Source organism: Anoplopoma fimbria, chromosome 2 (genome assembly GCF_027596085.1).
Source record: "Anoplopoma fimbria isolate UVic2021 breed Golden Eagle Sablefish chromosome 2, Afim_UVic_2022, whole genome shotgun sequence".
Taxonomy (NCBI): Eukaryota; Metazoa; Chordata; class Actinopteri; order Perciformes; family Anoplopomatidae; genus Anoplopoma; species Anoplopoma fimbria.
Window position 1 is genome coordinate 17,152,843 of NC_072450.1, and position 14,861 is coordinate 17,167,703.

Genomic DNA, 14,861 nt, shown 5'->3' on the forward strand with positions numbered 1-14,861 from the left:
ACCAGTTTGTTGTTTTTTTCCCATCTTTCTCTTCAGGGTTTTTTAAGGAGAACGAGTGGAGCCAGACATTTATGTCATCCCTCAGGATGTCTCCAGTAACACTGATTCATGCTCTGCTTTTGTTCTCTCAGGATGTTGGCCTTTAGTGGTATCACTGTGGGGCAGTTTTTGACAAGATAGCAATTATTGGTTTGACCTGCCGCAGTGGCCTTTTGATTAATAACTCAATCTTACAAGATAAACACATACCAGGTAACAAAATGTCATCAGTGGTTGAGCTGTAATGAAAATACTGACAAACAGATGAGAGAACAAATGTTCTGGTCCATTTGCATCAGATACCGTTGGCCTATTCTTTGTGCGTTAAATGCAATTTATTCTACAGAAATACATCGTCTACATATATAGTAACTAAAGTCTACAAAAGTCAGCTGTCTACATGTTGCTTAATACAATAAGAAATCCCTTATAACATCAGGGACAAAAATATTGTTTTTATAAAAGCATCTCTTTAGGCATGAGATCAGACTGGAAGCTTTTCCCCTCAAATTCTGATAGAACATCTTCTTTGCACAAAAATAGCACGGTTAAAGGTGGATCAAATGGAGCAAAGACAATTCTCTGGTTGCCCAACTTGTTTTGCAGCAGTATGAAGTGTGTAGGCGTGACTCTATTTTGTTCTGTGACTCCGAGGAGCTGCTACTGATGGATGACAGAAAGACAGACTGAAGTTCACTGCTCAGTGCTCAGTTCTCTGTCTTTATCCTTCTTTTAGCTACATTTTTACAAAGCTTGCTGCGACTGAATCACATTGATACACTCATATTGTAAAATGTCATTCAGGACCAGTTCCATTATATTATTTTAGATCAATTTCAGCTGAGCATTTCACAAAAGAAAGAAAATCTTGCTCTCTGGAGGTTGTGGCCAATTTATGAGCTGCTTCAGAAACAAAGAGGTTGATGAGATGCCACAATCATGATCCAAGTTTCCGGGGAATGCCACTACAGTGTAAATACTGCAGTAATTTACATAAAATATGAGAAATTCAGGTTCACCTCGAGGAGTTATGGAATTTTTTTAATGAAATTGTATCTACTTAAGTTGTTTTATACAATATTCAGAGCATTAATAAAGCATAAAACAACAATTTGCTATGTAAAGATATAGTGGAGTAATGTCTACCTGAGCAGAGAATGAAGCAGCTCTCCGTCTGTGTGTGTTGTAATCTGAGCTTCTCTGTGCTTTGTTGACAGAGCCGGGCCGGCCACACATGCTTTTTTTGTGCATGCAAGTGTGCCCCATTGGTTAGCTTACGGCCCTCCGCGGTGCATTGCGCTCCTAAGGCGTTTACAGCCAACAACGCCATCCCGACCAACTGCGTTGTCACATAGCACTCAACCTCCGGTTCCCCCTCAGGTTAACGCTGTTAGCTCTGTCAGCACTGCTTTCATTGTTGCATCATTAGCTGCGAGCCGCTGGCTCAGTCGAAGCCATATTGAGATCCAAGTTTGCTGACATGTTTACATGTTCCAATATAACAATGATAAATCAAAGTGAAAGTTTTAGTTTCAAAAAAGAGAACTATAACGATACATACATTTTAGATGATGAAAAAATATTCTAATACACAGTATCAGTTACATTGTTTTGTGGTGGGGTAATGGTTAAGGATTGAATTTTGGCTAGATCGCTTCCAAAGTCCTCTCAATACAACAGACTCCAGTAGAGCAAACAGGATAAGTCAATCTCTGCAGTTCATTAACTTCCAAAGGAAGAGCAGCTTGCACTGAGATGAAGTGAGTTCTGGGTCTGCTTAGTGAGAGAGAGGCCGGAGCGAAGAACAAAGGGAGGCTCTCTGGTTGACAGCAAACACAAGGACTAAAGGCAGAGGGACCAAAGAAGCTGCAGAGATGAGCCGCTCTGCTGATCATCAACCACAGCGAGATGAGAAACGATCTCTCCCTGGATTAGACATCCAGCCTCTTAATGGGTCTGCACCAAACAAGGGCCCACATCCAACTGTTCTGACTGTGAGATTGCAGCGTTATCGTTACTGCACTTCAAAGCAGCCTGGTCTCTAAAGGGACGAGCCACACTGGCTCTATAGGGCTGCACACTCCGTTAGAGCCATCAGCTCTCATTGGCTAAAGTAGGGCAGAGCCACAGTACACAGAGGGGTGCGTTAAAGATTAATGAAGATATTGCACAAGTAAACCAGTTTACAAAACATGCTTAAGCATAATTAAATATTTAGAGGTGGCAATCTATATAGCTGGTGTGTTTGACTCAAGGACCCTGGAAAGGTCTTCAGGGTGGAGTAACATATCACGGATGAATAGAAACAGTGATACCGTTTCAATAACTGGTTTCCGTCCAAGTTTTTGTGACATTTACACGTCATATCATGTTTGATAGGAGGACAGAATCAGCATAAATGAATAGTGCAAAAATGCTCTGAGGCTCGCCATAACTTCCTTTATTTTTTTCAATAAAGGAAGTGTTTACCATATAGAGAAGAGAAGGCATTTGTCATATTGATGATGATTTAGTGATGTTCGCTCCAACAGCTGACTTTAAATCATCAGTCCACCACGTCTCCCAGATATATTAAATGGGCTGTGCTTTCCCAGTTAATGGCTCTTTTTGTCTTTACATTAGAATGTCGTAAAACACATTTTTTTTTTTTAACGCCTTCAGAGCATAAGGTTTTGCAAATACTAGCTGGCATAAATGAGCAATAACCCTCTCAACAATAATTAATTCAAAAAGGCTATTTTCATTTTTCATGTGGGCGTATTTACCGCCACGCCTGCCTTTGTTGAGGAGAACCTTATTATTCACCCCAATGCAGCTGCTGGGAAAACTGAAATAAGTCACAGTTTTTGTGACATTTTCCAAAGTTCATTTCACACTTTGTTACAAAGTCGGATGAAAGCATCTTGTGAGGAAGCTACAGTTAGGTTGAAAGGCAAAGAAGAGTGCTTTATGAAGGCGTTGGTGAGTCTAGCTTCTTCGCAGATGACATGGTGACAGTGCAGCACAAAAAAGAGGAAACACCTGTGTGAGATTGTACAAAGCATGCAGATGAGCTCATTTCAGCACTCAGCAGGCTTCCTCTCCCATCATCTCACGGCCAATCATATCTTGTCAGAAGATTTTCCAGCAAATATCTTCAACCCCTCCTATTTCCCCGCAGTTAATTGCTTCGCTTCTCCGGAGTCCAATTATGGCCCCCATACCATCAGCCTCTCATCTCTGGTGTTTTCCAATACAGTCTGGTTGTACTTTGCAAATGAAGTTTCAACTGAGAGAATGGATGAAAAAAATAACCTAACCCTTAGCAGGCAGCGCAGCACCAACAGTTTAGCAGAGCCTCTAAATTGAGGTGTTGCAGTTTACACAATAACATTTCCATAGTAGAGACCTTCAACAATTACCAATTTTTCCAGGCCAGATAAGAAGCGAAAACTTCATAACAAAGTAGAGAAACCGGAGATTTAACAACCTGTATCTGTCAAAACAACACAAGTCACCAACCTGTTTCATGTATCAACAAGGATGAATCTTTTAAAAATGTTCTTGCATGTAAATATGATTTTAAAAGCACCAAAAGTCACATGCATGTGATGTCACATTATTTGGATATTAAAGCATTTGCTGAAAAAATATTGCAATATAAGATTTTTCGAGGCCCTATGGGGAAGTGACTTGTCATTTAAAGTAGCCTGTAAAAAAAAATATATAGGAAGCCCAATCAAATGTGGAAGGAAGAGATTAGAAGTTCAACCCTCTGCCTTTTTTTTAAAATGCCTTTTCTTTTTGGTGTGGGCCAGATTAAAGTGAAGTTTTTACAGAGGTTTCCTTTAAGTGCAGTGCTGTGACGTGAGTTACAGATAAGAGAGTGTCATTTCATGTCCTTCATCAGAACTACAGATAATATCCTTCTCTTTTCCTCCTGCTTTAATCTTGCACTGAACAGAATATTAATAGTCTTCATAAAAAGGGGCTAACCACTTCAGACAGGAGGGAAAATAGGCCAAGATGGTGCCACAGAGTACAGTGGGGGCACAGTACGCCAAACACAATCCTCCCTTACATGCAAAGCCCCTGGGGGGGGGACCAGCAGATCAAGCTATGAAGGCAGTTGGCCTCTAAATACGAACACAGACGGATTTATCCACCACCAGCAACAGAAACCACTGCTCACAAGAAGGGAAGTGACACGCTTCTGAGAAGTGCCCCAATTTACTTTGAAGTGCAAGCAGTAATAGAGGACTTATTTATTTATTTATTTTATTTATTCACATTTTTTCTTCCACCTCTGGTTAAGGATAACCAAAGACAGCTTCTAAGGAAAACAAGAGATTTATTTCGACATCCTCTAAACATAGTGTCACGTAAATGTAACACCTTTTTAGTTTTTTTCATGAGTGAACAACAGTAACCCGTTTCATATTCCAGGAGGAGGAAGCAGGAAACAAAGACTTTCTTTGAAAATGCTGCCATTGACACCTCTTATATAACACTTCCTCATGACGCTAGCTCTGTGCAGGTAGACTTCCATTGACAATGTTAAAAACTAAAACTTAATCACTCAAGCAGAACTTAAAAGTGGTTTTAATTTGGATTTTGCAGCTTCACTTCTCAACAATAAGAACACAGTAATGTCAAAGGTTATTTTTAAGATTAACTGAATGAATCCAAAAGGCTGTAAGTTGCACAAAACAAAGTAAGGCCAGAAAGTAGTCCTGCAACATTGCAAAGAGCAAATTAAATATTGAGACTCTATGCCTCATCATCAGTAAGGGAACTTTTCATGAGCTGCACACAAGATGGACGAGATGGTGAAAGCCTGAGGCCACAGACAGAGAGGCACAATGTTTCAAAACACATGACTGACCTAAAAAAAAAAATACAAAAAGAATCCATCTAGCAGTTAAACCAGCAGTCGAGCTGAACAGATCAAGTCACAAAGGGCTGCTTTTGTTGTAGCAGTGAAAACCAGCGGATATATTTTCAATTAAGACTTTGATCTTGTGGCTGTTTGATCCGTTACACAAATTGCACTCTAATGATTCTTAAGATGTATTTAACTTGTGTCAGTCCTCCTTATAAAATCACTCCTTACCACTAATAACAGTCCCTCTAATCCCATTTCACTATTTATTTAAACACTTGAATAATGGTGGCGCATTTGAACCAGACGTAGCACAAAAATGCGAGTCGCCCCTGACAAACTGCAGCGCAAGCCTGATGATGTGGGCAAGAAAAAGGTCTTTAAGATGTAAAATAACCACCGGGAGATGCAAGCTGGCAGTTAATACCCATTTATCACAGTGTGAGTCAGCCGTTTCTTCATTTTATTACTTTAACTTAGTTTTAATTATTCCCCTTGTTCTGAAATGGCCTTGTAATGTAGAAGTTGAGTCAAACTGAGAGGTGTACTCCATTTGCAAACCACTTGGTCACAGCAACCTATTACTTTTAAAACAGATAGCTGTGTTCATTTCAAGCACATTCATATTGATATTCTTTCCCGCAACACCTTTTTCTGCCAAAAAAAAAAAAAAAAAAAGTTGGGACTCTAAAGCCCTTTGACAACTGAGTAAGGTATAGTGCAAAGAGGGGTGTAGCTCTACTGAGACAGTTGGTGCGTCAGGGTTTTACATGATTTGGTGCTGTCAAAAAATGTTGCTTTAAAGTTTCCTCTCTGAAAAATGACGAACCCCACTGTCACAATGGCTGGCCGGCCTTGATTGATTGATTGACGAGTAGTGACAGGACAAGGAAAGAAGCAAGAGACTTCAAGTGACTTTTGTTTTAGCCCTGACACACCAAACCAACCGTAAAGAACTAGCATCAACAAAGACGGACAGATGCATCACATCAGTCAGATGACTAGCCAGTTGTCTTTGCTCCTAACCTTCAAAACAGTAGGGGAAAAAAAATATTTGGCCAGTTACTTTGAGGTTAAATCTGATTGAAAACAGTCACTACTACTGCTACTACCAGCAGCAAAATAAGGAGAAACCACACATAATGGTTCGATATAACTAGTTTTCTAATTCACTTAATTTAAATAATTGTGATAATTGAATGTCGGGTCACTTTTCAGGTTAAAATAGGAGTATTTACTACTTTTCATTGTCTTTAGATCATAGTAAATGAATCATCTTTGGAATTTTGATTGCGGTTTTTTTTTTTACCCTAACGGGCATTTAATCAATAGTGACAATAATCATGAGTTGCAGCCAAAAGTATAATTTAAGCAGATAAAAACATGTTACGTGTTTAACAAACTGCATTGAGTATTCATACTTTGTTCTGTGTATTTATACTGTGTATTTATACTGTGTTCTGTGTATTTATACTGTGTCCTGCTCATTAGCGCAGGACCGATTTCTACCGGCGAAATGTGTTTGTCTTATTTATTAATTATTAACGTCTGTATGTTTTGAAATTCCGATTGTGATGTCATTATTAAATAATCCAGAATATGATTATGTTTTCTCCTAAACACTGGAATTAATTTATTAGGCTCAATGCTTAGGGGTAAATTGAAATTACATAAGTCATCAACCCGACACTCAGGAATTATTAGCCTCATATGAATTGATGGAAATGACGATAAATTATGTAAAATGTGTTTCTACTGACAAACAGACAGACTCTCCAACTCTTTAACTCTCTTTCTAACTTTTTAATCCATTAAATCTGTCATCTGTCATCACTCTGGTATTAAACTCCACTCCAGTGATGATGAGCTATATAAGATCAGGAAGATCGGCTGCAGCGTCCAATCAGATAACTGATGAACAATGACGGGGCGTGTCGGCCCTCACAACACTTCCTTAAAGGATGATCTCGTGCATCCTCGCTCATGGCTCCTCGGAGATCCCTCCTTGCTCCTCGGTGCCGAAATAAGAGCTTTGGGACGGCCGTCAATATGGCGGCGCAGAACGATTTCCGGTTCAAGCGAGGAGCGAGGAAACAACAAATAAGAGACTTGGGATGTACCCAGGGTACACCCTGGACAGGTCGCCAGCATTGGGTTATGTTACATTAAATTGTATCACCAATAAGCAAAATCCTATGAACAAATGATAATCTACTCAACATGTGCATCATGTGGGGTAACACAAAAAGGTGTTGATTTTTGTGTTCACAAAAATGTGTCTACACCATCATGACAACATGCTGCATGTGTCATGATGGATGATTAAACAATCTGACATGTTTAGTGGACAGAGTGTATGGATGCCATAGTGTGAGTGGGATGAGTGAAGGCGGATAAAAACAACCATCAGAGCTGTAAAACCTGCCCAGCTGCACTCTTTCATCCTCCCCCCGAGCTCTCCCGACAACACCTGCACACCGACAGAACCAGACACAGAGCTCCGACTCACCGGGCCACACAGCTCACAAAGCAACTCTAATTTCCCCCTCAGCTGTAGTCAAAAAAACAAAACCTTAACAAATCTGTTTGTTCACAACTCTAAAGGCTTCATTGTAATCAGTGAGCAGTGACGTACTGTAATGCAGTCGGGAGCATCGTTTGTTTTAGTCCTCACTGGTGGTTAAGACCTCACCTTTCAAAGTTAATGAGCAGAGAGAATGCATCAATAACGCGGTGAGGGCCAAACAGATGTGACTGTTCCATGTCGTTTATTCAGAGGTTTATCATGGCCGCGTCATGTTGCCAGTTCTTATACTCTAGGCGTCCAACAGAAAGCCTGTATCTGGAGAAGTCAACTTAATTAGGGCTGCAAACAACAATTGATTTTGTTATCAGTTAATCTGTAGAATATTTTTCAATGTAAGAAAATGGTAAAGAAAGCTCATCACAGTTTCCTAAAGCCCAAGGTGACGTCTTCAAATTACATTCTACTTTTCATTTCAACACAACAGAAACCTCCTCAAGTCGAGGAGTGACTTGCTCATGCACAAATTGGTTCTTCTCTCTAGCAATGAAAAGGTATCGGTCTCGTGTATTTCTGTTTGATACTTCAAACTGACTTTTTCCATTCGGCCCCAGAAGCCAAACACATGCACATAAGAACACATGTAATTTGTGGACATATTGTATTCATTTACAAGGGACAGTGCACAGCAAGTAGCAATTTAGTTTCCACCTCAGTGATAATGTGGCAGAGTTAGCTAATGGGCTTATTTTCATCTGTAGTCTCTGGGGAAGTTATTCCAATTTATCAATACAGTGCTTCATCAGGGACTACAGCACAACAACAAACAGCACATATATAGTAGTTATAGTAGATATATATAAAAACAGTGAGGGTATGTAACAGCAGTGCCAGAGATGCAGTAGTATTACTCATGATTTTCATAATTTTTGATTGATTGATTATTATGTTGAAAGTTAATTAGCACTCTCTCTTAATTCAGTAGGAAGATTATTCCAGTAGCGGGTTGGTTGATAAAGAGGACTGTTTGCCCAAACTTGGTACGTCTGTATTGTTCTTTAAATTCCTCTCTGGTAGTTGACTTTGTTGTCCTGCTGTTACAATCCTTTGCATTAAGAACTGACTCAGTGTTGGAGGTGCAAGCCCATGTAAAACCTTAAAGATGAGGCAAGCATCTGAAACATGTTAAACTTTTAAAATGAAATAAATTGTACAACATGGCGATGGTTAAAGCTATCGGCCCTTTGGTGACGTGTGCTAGTGAAGGGAATGATTTCAGGGTTGTCATACTTTCTTGAGACCAGCTTGTAAACAAGTTGTTCATGTTATGTGGAGGAAGATCATAGCATAAAGAGGTTGGATGCCTCTGTATGGTCTTATATGACTAAAGTTAGCCAGGTTGAGTTTGATGGTACCGGCCACCTTTTTAAACAGGACTGGATGCCTAAGCAGCACAAGATGGTTTCTATGGTTATTTCTAGAGAACACATACCGGTCAGGTTCCTTGGCAATGCGTTGGTGTGTAACTGGGGTTATTTTAACCGGCCCAAAAAATGAACACCAGTTCAGGGATCTAATTTAACAAGCAGGTTTAATAGGAAGTATAAAAAAAGTAGTAAAAACTTGGAAAATCAGTTTTACTTGACTCTATGATTCATATTTGAGAGAGTTCAAGGTTTTACTCAGCATTTATCCAGCAAACGTTATTAAGCCTGCTCCTTGAGACTGCCCTGCCATTTTTCCATCTTAAACGCTTTATCAAGACAAGGTCGTCAAACTAGCGCTGCATGGTCAGAAACATTAGCCCATTTTCCCTCCCTCAAAATATCATAAAATGGTTTAAAGCAAGTTGCTGAGATCGGCCAAACCACACCGCCGTTCTGAAAGTACATGGGTGTAGTTGCTGTGTCTGTAGTCCTCACTGTCTACGGGCAAAACATAGTTAAGGATTTAAGTGTGTAGGATTACTCATCTCAGTCTGCGTGCTGTGATTCAGATCACAAATAACATTCCTGGTCATGACCAGTAAGAGGTTATTGTGTAAAGCAGAACACGGAAAAGTGCTGAGACATGTACATGAAGAGGGGCTTGTTATTAGAGAACCATATTCACCATCCTATGTTAGTCTCTACTGCTGCTGCATTTCCTCTAAAAACAAGTCGGGAGGAACAGATGATCCTAAAATGTTGTTTGATGTCACATAAAAAAATGTATTGATCGGCTGTAACGTTACGGCCTCAAGCAATACATACAAAGATAATACTACAATAGTACACAAGACAAAGACTAACTTTATGGCTAACAAAGATTCTGTGAAGATGAAGTGAATAAAGAGGAGTACTTCACTGAAACACACAGGAAGTTTTTAGCCCAAACAAGATAAAATCATTCAGTGGCTGGTGTTTTGATCCAGTCGGTGTCAATGTGATTAAGCCTATTTGAAATACGTCTGAACTTCATGATTTTTAAACAGAGAAATAAAGTGCAGTGCCTTGAGTGAGTGAGTGAGTGAGTGAGTGAGAAAGAGCGATTTTACAATCCAGGTCAACCAGATTTCTGTGCACGCCTCCGTCTCAAGGGAAAAATCACCTAAGACTCCCCTCAAACTCTCGCCGCTGCGTTTAAATTACCGCCTCTGTTGGCCACTAGAGGTGTGAATCTTCACTGGTGATTCGATTACTTTTCACCTGGCAACAATTCGAATGTACAACAATTCTTGATGCATGTCAATGTATCGCATCCTCATTTTCCATATAACTGCACATTGCAACTTTTTCTATTTTACGCAAGCAGTTAGTTAAATCTGAACTCCCTTTTCATTAAGAGAGAAAAAAATCTGACTATAACAGTCTATAATATGAAAATCTGTAGCTTTTCATGATCAGTATGTGTGACTCACATGTGTGAATACATAAAAAAAAACAAAAAAAAAACATAAATTGCTCGAGCCTTTGTAGGTTTCAGTAGTCTTTGAATCTGTTCCCAGCTTGAAATGTAGTTGTGGCTGCGTGTCTTTAGACTATTCACTAACAAGCAAACAACCAGGATTTAAAAAATCTATTGTTGTGACATGTTTGTTTGATCAGTGCATTGGTACAAAAAGCACCCTGATTCTTGTAACACCACTCCCACGGAACAATGTTGAGACCGAATGTGCTGTAAAAGACCTTTTCTATGACAGCGAAGAACTGACAAGATGTTTAGTACCTGGTGATCACATCAAACACTACAGTGACACAATATGTTGAATATTGAGTTTCACGGCAACTGACTACACAGAGAAATAAGATCAGGAATTATTAATACTTTTTAAAGTTTTAAGCATTTTGTCTTTGGATAAGGGGGAAAAGAGAAGCCACACTCCTACTGTTCTATGCTCTCTGACAGCTGAGTCAACAGGAAACTACAATAAAATGAACGTCATAAATAACAGCACATCTGGACAATGATGGGATATAATCAATCAGAAATTAACAAGTCAGATATGATGCACACTGTGTCTATTAGCAGCAAACTCACCTTCTTTTATGCAACCTTTCAGGAGGCCGATGCGTCCTATGTTTGCATAGTCAACATGTGGTTTTATTTTCCACTGGTGTGCTTTGTTATTATATCTAAACATTATACTGATGCAAATGCAGGATAAAAAAAAATCATATTACTTACATGTCCATGATTGATGAACCCATGTTTATTGGCAATTTGCTCAGCCTCCTCCTGACCTCCAGGTATGTGGACAGCCCATGTGTTGGTGTAGACCTTCTGACCCAGAGCTGGTTCCAGCCCAGAAACCAGCAGGACCAACAGAGGCCCGAGTAGCAGCTCCAGAAGCCTGAGCCTGCGGCCTACAGAGGGACATGGAGGGCCAGAAGCCATGGGGTCTCCTAGTGCAGCACAGTCTCTGAGCACAGCGTCTCTCCGACGAGCCGGGGCTGCCCAGGGTGCATGCAGGTGCACGGAGAGACAAAGAAGGGGGGGGGGGGGGAGTCACAGCTCACCTGACAGGAAACACAAAGAAGAGACAGGGGTCATTTCTTCTGATTGTAAAACTGAAACCCAAGAGAAGACTGTAAAACGAAGATCCAAGGGGGAAACGATTCACAAGAGACCAAACAAAGAAAACTTGGTCTAAATTTGAGGTTTTGTTCAAGGAACATGGAAACAAGGAAAAGAAACGGTAATAGGAAAATATTCTTGGTGTGAATGTTGTCAGATTTTAAGATGTACTGTACAGGCGTGCCGAAATAAAAGACAAAAAACATTAAATACCATCTCAATCTGTTTTGTTCATGTGGAATAACAGCCACACCAACAGCAGTTTGAGACAGACCTACTACAGCCCAGCTAAATACAGGCATCTGATAATCCCACAGGAAACAGTGAGTGGGGCGCCAAGGCCAGGCCTCATGTTGTGGTCACACACACAGCAGCAAAATGTGGCGTGTTCACTCCCGTGGGAGGATCCGGTAGACGAAGCTTAAGAAAGAAAAATGCTTAGGTGTACTGGGTTGCCTGCAGAGGTGAGAAGTGTGGCTGGAAAAGCCAGACTACGCCCTGGATGCTGAGGAATTACAGCAGACCCGGTCTCACTACGAGGTGAAGTAGCCATTCAAGGGTGGAGTTCAAATGCCTGAGACGGCCGCTGAATGGCTGCGGCCTGCGAGGGAACATAGACACTTAAAGTGTCAGAGAAAAATGTTTGACTACAGCATTAAAAGCGCTGATTTGAGCCACAGTATTTCTTCGCAGCCTGCTGACTCCTGTGTTATCGACAAGTTGTAAGAAAACACAAACATCTAAAAACACAATGTTATGAATGAGACAAAGCAATCCATCATATTACTTTGGCTCCAGAAGCCAGAAAGCTCATGGGCTAATCGTTTGCAGCTGGTTCAATTTTGCCTTTTAACTGCTGTTTCGAGCCAGAAGGGTCAGCGGTGCCTTCAGTCTGTTGAGGCTATTATCCAAAGTGCTAACTCTATTGTGAGCCCTGAGTTGACTGGACGGCACCGAGTACAGTGCTTCTATTCTGTTTCCTGTTGTATGCAGTCACATTTATTCTCCTGATTCAAGTCCACTATGGGACAGGGTTTCTCATCAGCAGGGACTTTAAATCAATCAGCCATCCGACGAACAAAGAATACTCATATTTAACTCACCGTGCCTTAATGCCACACTCCATGTGAACAAACAAAGTCCTCAAATGTTCCCTGAACATTTGTTGTGAAGCAAGAATGATGAGTTTAGAGGTAGCTGGGACATTCATCATTCCAAAATAATTGTTAATTTTATCGCCGGTTAAATCTATTAATTTAGACCCCGACACGTAATTTAACAAACCTTTCCAAAAAAGCATCTGTTCACCGTTTTATTTTCAGCTGTATACATTTACCTCAGGACATTTTAGGGTCATAAATTCCTCAAAGTAAAACATGTATAAGGAATTTAGTTTAATTCAATTACACATTTACAGGTTTTTGCACTACATGTACAACTTCAGACAGATGTTCCGTTTGTTGGAGTAGGGCTACTCTTCTGTTTGCATTTACAATTAAATACCAGCGAACGTTTTTTTCCCCACAGCTTTGATACATTTTTCACTAATTTAAGTACACTAAAAAAGCAAAGTTTAATTTATATTTCAAGAGATAACCGTGGTATAATTTCCTCATTGCGTACAACCCTCAGGTTTTGTAATTCAAATCAATATTTAAATGATCTGAACCTTCTGCGATGACCTGATACATGGAGAGGAACAGATACAAATGTTACGTAACATAAAGTTAGAAACACACAATTAAAAACTACTGAAAATAGTTGATGACCAGTGTAGTAAGTAAAAAGTAAATGTCTAAATGATGGACTTGGTTCAAGGTGTTGTGAAGCCACGAGAGCTGCTTCATGAGCAATAAGCGACTTTACAGGTCGGCCCGGCTGTGAGTCAGAGCGACAAGCTGCTAATCTGTGCCAGTCATGTCACAGTAGATGTTCATTTCATAAATACCTGGATAACAGCTAACAGAGACTACTATATATTTAAAACGAGCACCATGTATATCAAATAAAGCAGAACAAATCAGGTGCTGTAAGTGTCTCTCAAAGTAGAACTGCTTCTAGCGTGCCAACCTTCAGTTAAACCCAAATCCCTCCACCACCTTTTTAATTCTTCCATCCTGCTCAGTTAAGCCTCTTTAAACACAAACACATACAAATCAGCCTAAATTAAGAAGCAAGAATCCAAACCCAACATTAATTACAGGCTTAACTTTTGTATCAAATTACGGACAAACTGGCTATTAAACCCAATAATTGCTGACGTTTTTCAGATTTAAATTCAAATATGTTGATATATTGTGAAATGATAAATACAGAATGCAAGGAAAATGAACAAACAAGAAAAATAGAGACAGGTAGAGATAAATCAGGTGGCAAAACTCACTCAACTTTGTCCTCTGTCCTTTGCTGCAACAGGTAAGTAGAGTGACAACGTTTCCAAACCTCTGTTTGATTTGCAGGCACACGCTGACTTTTAAGTTCAGTCGCCTGTGACCTCATCTGGGCGCTCGACCACTCAGTTTGTGTAACGTCAGCGTGAAAAACACAAGCCACGCCGCACCAACTAATTTACTGTTTGCAAGAGAGACAATGGAGAAGCGGAGTGGTCTTTAGTGTTACTACAGTCAACGACACCAAACGCCAGATGGTGGTGACAAACATAAATGAAAAATAATACACAAAATTATAAATAGCTAAGTATCATTAAACCCAAACGGATAATACCAGCCTCATTACCAAACTCATCAGAACATTTTAAAAGGAAACATCATCAGCTTATTTTTCGCATTTTAATGAGATAAAAATGATCTCAAATGCATTTAGCTCATATGCATATGACCCTTTCCTCACACTCAGATATCTGAGGATTACTGCAGATTCTCTCATTGTGAAACACATGAAATCAATATATCAGCGCAGTAACGCTCAGATGGCCCACAGAGATTAGGAAATAACAAGCTGTGTGTGTGTGTGTGTGTGTGTGTGTGTGTGTGTGTGTGTGTGTGTGTGTGTGTGTGTGTGTGTGTGTGTCTGATAAATTGAGAGCAATAATAATGTTAGGATTTGGTTAACTCAACATGCCATAAAACAACACTCAAAATCACAATTCATTTGCAGCTAAATGGTGCAAATTATAACTGAACCTCGGTTTCTAAATTGTGATATAGAGAGGGTTTTCTGGTGGCAGATCAACAGTATAACTGGATTTATTGCACCGACAACATCAACCTCACACAGTAAGGAAATGTTACACGGCAGCCGACTACTCGCTCTCTGCAGAAGCCCAATTTCCTCCGATTCAGAGTAAATATACAGGATACTATGTGGAGGTACTAGTGTTCAATTATCACTACCCTTAATTACAAAGACTTTTACAGCAAA

The 14,861-nt window shown here is 40.0% G+C and overlaps 1 protein-coding gene across 1 annotated transcript in view; it reads right to left on the minus strand.

Moving 5' to 3' along the window:
* Positions 1 to 11,403, minus strand: part of furina (furin (paired basic amino acid cleaving enzyme) a) — a 74,406-nt gene extending 63,003 nt beyond the window's left edge. Inside the window, exon 1 of the mRNA XM_054608875.1 lies at positions 11,091 to 11,403. Within this exon, the coding sequence (XP_054464850.1) occupies positions 11,091 to 11,300 (210 nt within the window). The 5' untranslated portion in view covers positions 11,301 to 11,403. The remainder of the gene's footprint in view (positions 1 to 11,090) is intronic.
* Between the last annotated feature and the right edge of the window lie 3,458 nt (positions 11,404 to 14,861).